This window comes from Galeopterus variegatus, unplaced genomic scaffold (genome assembly GCF_000696425.1).
Source record: "Galeopterus variegatus unplaced genomic scaffold, G_variegatus-3.0.2 Scaffold867, whole genome shotgun sequence".
Taxonomy (NCBI): Eukaryota; Metazoa; Chordata; class Mammalia; order Dermoptera; family Cynocephalidae; genus Galeopterus; species Galeopterus variegatus.
In genome coordinates this window covers 118,842-125,089 of record NW_007726978.1, presented here as the reverse complement: position 1 = coordinate 125,089, position 6,248 = coordinate 118,842, and the positions used below count along the sequence as shown (strand labels likewise).

The 6,248-nt window shown below is 39.7% G+C and overlaps 1 protein-coding gene across 1 annotated transcript in view; it reads right to left on the bottom strand.

Annotated features, from left to right (window-relative positions):
* Nucleotides 1-6,248, bottom strand: part of DHTKD1 (dehydrogenase E1 and transketolase domain containing 1) — a 46,544-nt gene that overhangs the window by 28,918 nt on the left and 11,378 nt on the right. The window contains 3 exon segments of the mRNA XM_008573034.1: nt 717-1,005; nt 2,844-3,038; nt 3,802-4,013. Coding sequence (XP_008571256.1) covers nt 717-1,005; nt 2,844-3,038; nt 3,802-4,013 — 696 coding nt within the window.

Genomic DNA, 6,248 nt, shown 5'->3' with positions numbered 1-6,248 from the left:
GCGGGAGCGCTGCCATGCTTCCCAAGCAGCGCACTGTAGCAGTGCGCCACCGGGCCGGCCCCAAAGGTTCATATTTAAATGAACACTTGTAGAAGAAGACATGACTCATAGCCCAAATCTTTAAAAAATTGATGTGGGCTGGGGAAGATGTAGGTTACGAAAAAGCCACACTGATAAATCGTATTATTTTCCTTAACTCCAAAGGCCTTCATTTTAAAACAGACAAGCAAACAAAGTAAATCCACACTCTTGCAGTCTTGCTGGATACATGGGCACCATGGGATTTCCTAGAGGGCCATGCTTCCAGAGGAGTAATGACATCTGTCCTCTCAGAAGTGGTGGGTTCACCCTCAATCAATTCATAACTCAAGAAAGCTAAAATGCAGTGGAGGGTTGGCTGGTGAGCTCACTCGGTTACAGCACGGTGCTAATAATACCAAGGTCAAGGGTTCAAATCCCTTTAACCAGCCAGCCTGGAAAAAAAAAAATGCAGTGGAAATCCAAGCCTAAAGTCATTTGCCCTGAGACCAGACCTCATAGCTGTTGTTAATTTTTATTTATTTACTTTTTATTATTGTTGTTAATTTTTAAAACGACCCCAGACTCTTCTTTTCCCAAATGTTCATCTCAGTTTAATATCAAATGTCTGCAATCTCCTTTCAGACCTGCCAATCCAGCCATTCTTTCTCCCTGCTTGTCCCAGACTCTGACCTCACTTTCTGAAGCTACGAATACCTGTAAGCAAATGACTTTGTCCCCAGGCTGGGCCAAACTGTCTGGGGAATAGTCCCCATCTTGTCGCAACTGCTGCCTGCCCCGAGTTTTCCCAACAGCTACAGGGTTGATGGCTTCGAGGTGTGAGGGGTTAGGCAGCATTGTCACATGGAGGGGATGGTGTGCACCAAAGTCCAGGTCCACAGACGAGGTCAGGTGTGACAGGACATCACCAATGGCTGAGGAATTTTCCGGAAATTCACTTAAGCCTCGCATTTTACGGAACATCAGCTATGATGAATAAACACATGAGAAAAAAAAAATGTCCTTTATCACAATGGAGACTAGGAAAGAAGAGGGGATTAGTTTCAATCATACGATAAAAAAACTGTATGCAAATGCTTTTATAACTATTATAACCATGCATTATTTAAAGATTGGCACAAACTTCTAACTGCCGGATTGCTTAGAACGACTTGGAGAACTTTAGAATCAAATGAAGTGCTAACAGTCTAAGAGGGGCCTATGTAGTAAATTACCTCTGTCTTATGATAAGCAAAGGGACTTCTATTAAATAATAATGTGTTGGGATATATTTCCCCAAAAGAACTTTGTATTAATTTCATTAAAGGTAGGGAGGAAACTAATAGAATAGAGTGTAATCCCATTTAGACAGGAGATAAAAAGTACACACTCTGCTTAGCTCAAGACAGACCTAAAGTACTACGCTGTCCGCTTCTCAAAAGATTGCTCTCATACAATCTCCCACCTCATTCTTGCAGTCTTCTAGGAGAGAAGCGTTATTACCCATTTTAAAAATGAACCAACAAGAGAAGTTAAGTAAATTATTAAAGGTCCTCAGCTACTAAATAACAAAATTGGGTCTCAAACCAAGATATCTACCCAAAGCGCTATGATGTTCTAAATTATCCAAATTGCTTGAATAACACAAATGTTTCTCTAGCTTGCAATCTGCAAACGAACCCTCATATTGACATGTTCAGTTACATATGTGTTTCTCACAAGCATGGTAATTTCTGATCATTTCTGCACCCTGGAGTAATTTTTCATGTGGGAGATTTTAGGAATGCAATTTTGGTCTAAGAATTTCTGCATGTATTTAAGCACATGCCTCTATCTGTCGCTCCTTTCATTCTGTCAGAGTCTACCTTTTCTAAGGTACCTGTCTTTTAAAAGCTGATTATCAATCTTTTAACATCAGAAAACCTGAGGTATGAGTAACAGTGCTAAAACTTGGCCCCAAGACCTGACATCACGTGTATTTTCTAGCGGTCTTAAGACTAATGCATCCTTCCATGAGATATGTTCACTCTGCCTAATTTCTACGGGCCTTCTAACATTTATAATTATTTTTCATTTCCTGGCCTAGAACAGTAGTGAGGTTTATCCATGCTGAATGGTCACAATCTCATTATACGTCTCTCTGATGTTCCCTAACATAAAAATCTTCATTCCCGACCCTCAAAGGAGAGACTTAGCAAGCAGCAGAGTTGGACTGAACAGGAATACCAAGATCCAATTACTTATAAAAGCACTCATTTGGATGATCTCTTGAGGTAACAATGTATTATTAGTTTTAATACAATCTATTAACTATCAACTCTGCAAAAAAATGAATCCATGACTTTTTGGAAGGTAAAATAGTATAAAATTGCATAGATCATTGTGTTTATTTGGCAAATTTGTATTAAATAAGAAAAGCGTGCTTCAGCAGTTGGTTAGAGAATGGTGTTATAACACCAAGGTCAAAGGTTCAAATCCTTGTACTGGCCAGCTGCCAAAAAAAAAAAAAAAAAAGGAAAAAGGAAAAAAAAGAAAAAAGAAAAAGCATGCTTCAAAGAACAGAATTTATCTATTCACATCATCCTTGAGGGAAAAAACTAAACTTTAACTTGCCTGAGAGATGAAAGAATTCATATAGGAATATACAGAAAAATCAGCCTAAATACCAGTTCTGTCAGCACTACATTTTATCAATTAACTAAGTTATCTCCTGGACCACCTACTCATATGTGTGGTTGGCTTTCTGAAAGGAAGTATCACCATCAGTTTTATTCTGTCACAGTCAATTGTACAGTACTGGTGAGACACATAGGACATGACCTTACCTCTGGGGGGAACTGCAGAAGGCCTGTCAATAAATTAAGCCTGCCTCTATGGGGCATCCCGATGATGACATCGGTTATCCCGCTGTAGGCGGACATTTTCAGCAACTCGTGGAAAAAGCCCATCATGCTTTCAGCCCCTTCGCCTCCATAGCGCTTCACTGTGGCAAACTTGGTGGCCAAAAAGTGGTCAAACTCCTGTGGAACATCACGTCAGACATATCAGCTGCTAAAGACAGCCACCACTCAGGGGAAAGGCGGACAAGTTCATGTGTGTTGTAAGAATAACCCACCCTAGTCAAGTGGCTACAGCAGTGTGCCTTCACGACATACCCCAAGAGAGACATAAGTAATACAGGACGTGGCAGGAACGCTCTGCCAAGGACCCCAGACATCAGGAGGGACTGCGACGAGAAGGGCCTGAGTGGTAGCATGGTTTGTCCCAAGAGCAGCCCTTACGATGTGCGTTGTTCTAGACTAGGGGCCAGGCCTGACATTTCTGCTGCCTCTCCCAGTACCTTGGTTTTAGCAGAGGTACTATTTAACCAAGATGTGAACTACCCCACTGTATCACAGCCTGATCACAGCCCTGACAGGGATTCGGTTCCATTATTCTGTATCAAGAGCCTCTTTCATGCATAGTCTTTAGATCACTTCAGGTAACAAAAAAAAGGAGTAAGTTCTTAAGGATTTTGCAATCTTTGGTAGAGTGAGTAGACGAACACATAAAAAGTATTTTGACTCTGAAGAGAACCAATAGTTCGACTGTTCGGCGATACACTTTTTTTCTACAAGAATAAAGCGGTGTGTGTTCTATCGTCCGTTGTGCTGAAGCAATTGAGGGTAAGTGGGGTAAGTTCAGACAGTTAACGTCTTTGTTCCCTCTCCTCAGCAACTATGTATCTTTGTAGGAAATGAGCTGACTGTTCCATTGATATTAGCTACTACCATAATCTTATACCTGAGATTCTAGCATCAGTTTTGACAGATGTTTTCGCTCCTCTGTGGTAAATGTCTCCTTTTTTAGTTCCTCAAACCGTTTGACAAACCAGTCTTTCTCCTCCTGGGTCTGCAGTTGGGAGGTCTCAATAGAAATCTGCCCACAGTAGATTTGGTTGAGATAGGCTAACACTTCCTCAAGTGAGGCCTCTGTCTTTCCCATGTTCAATAATCCTATGAAATGGAATCAAAGGAATAGTTTTTAAAGAGCAATCAACCTTGTAGCTAATTATGGAACATGCCAAAATAATTACTTCAATTCAGAGCATTTCATTCCTAATTACTTGGGTCATCATCAATACTTGCCTAGATTTTTCTAAAGGCAAAATTAAAAATATGGTCAAAGGCCATTAAGTAGTAAAACTAGGAAAGGAAAAAAAATCTTTCTTCACAAAGGACAGAGTCCTGCTGCTTTATGCCAAGTTTTGATTCTACAGTAATTTCAAACTAAAATTTGAAACCTACCCTTCATCTACTTTATAGCTATAAATCACATGTCCTATCTTTACCTGAAATATCTTCTTCCAAAATGTTCAGTTTTTACTAATGTCTATAAAGCAATGTCTATTATTCAACAGTTGGTCTTAATGTGAATTTAAACATGAATTAATATTAATAACAACATTTTAAGACAAAAGAAAATCTCACTGAACCTCAATTAGAGAAAGGGAAGGTTTGTATATATGTCATGAGCTCAGCACCAAATCAGTCATCAGTCACTTGCTTATTCCTATAACACGGGTTTAACAAACCAACATTTACTTCATATTGCTTATGGTTGCTTACAATAAACTTTATATCTTTAACATTAATTGACAATTCAACTTATACAATTGCTTTAACTTCTCTCTGCCTTTTTAATCAGTAAAGGAGGGGCAAACAAGGCACCTCTGTGGGTATTTGTGGAGATTAAATGAGATAAGAAACAACTCAAATGTCAATCAAGGATGAAATGAACAAAATATGGTGTAGCCATAAAATGGGATATTGTTTTTTTGTTTGTTTTTGGAGGCTGAATGAGCCCTTGACCTTGGTGTTATAACACCGCGCTCCAACAATGGAGCTGCTCTAAAGGGGACCTACAAACCGGCCAGCCCATACAGTGGGAAGCCACATGAAGGAATGAAGTACTAACTCATGCTACGACATGCATGAACCTTGAAAACATTTTGCTAAGTGAAAAAAAACAGACATAAAAGACTCTGTTGTATGATTTATGATTCCATTGATATGTAATGTCCAGAATAGGCAAATCCATAGAGATAGAAAGTAGATTAATAGATTAGGTTTCCTTTTGGAGTGATGAAAATGTTCTGGAACTAGACTGATGGTTGCACAAAAATGTGGAAGTATTAAATATCACTGAATTGTACACTTTAAAATGGTTAAAGTGGTAAATACTAAGTTATGTATATTTTACCAGAATAAAAAAAGAGGGGGAGGGATGCTGGCCAGTTAGCTCACTTAGTGAGAGTGTGGTGCTGATAACACCAAGGTCAATGGTTGGGATCTCCATACCAGCCAACTGCCCCCCCCCAAAAAAAAACCAATAAATGAGATAATGCAAAAAAAGCATATACTTCAAAGAAAAGTTGCTTTGGATTTCTCATATTTTCTGCTATTCTTATTAACTACATGTATTTCAAATATCCTGTAGTTATAGATAAACACAGATAGTTTTGTCCACCCATTAAGCAGCTCTGGAGAATCTACTACATGCCAGGAGCTGTGATGTCACTGAGTGGACCAGCATGACTGAGAAACAGTCTTTTCCTCAAGGAAAAGCACAGCCTTATGAGGAAAACTGTATAAACAAATAATGACAATACAATGTCTACAGAGAGATTGGTGATTTTTCCCAGTAAGGAGAACGTACTTTCTGTTAAGTGACTTCACGTTTCAGGCTAATGCTGAATGGAGGGTTTCAGAATGTTTTCAGGGTGGCCTTATTCTGGTGTCAGGTTGAGATTTCTATTTGGTGAATGTGCTGTTGCTGAGAGGTGCCCTCAGTACTATGAGAGCAGGGATGAAGGAATACTGAACTCTACCTCGGCAAACTCTGGGGAGCTCTGCTTCACGAGCAGGCAATGCTTGTTGAATCCTTAAAAATGCACAAGAGGGCCCTGGGTCAATTGGGTAGAGATGGGAGGACATTCCAAGTAAGGGAAGCAAAACATGCAAAGTTATGGACACACAAGTAGATGCAGCAAGACCAGGAACCCATAAGTAGGTTCAGCAAGAACAGGGCACAACAAGGGGATAGTGGACATGCATTAACACAGCATGCTTTGGGGCTGACCGGTTAGCTTGGTTGGTCAGAGCATGGTGCTGATAATGCCAAGGTTCAGGGTTCCATCCCTGCACTAACCCACCACCAAATATATATATATATATATATATATATATATA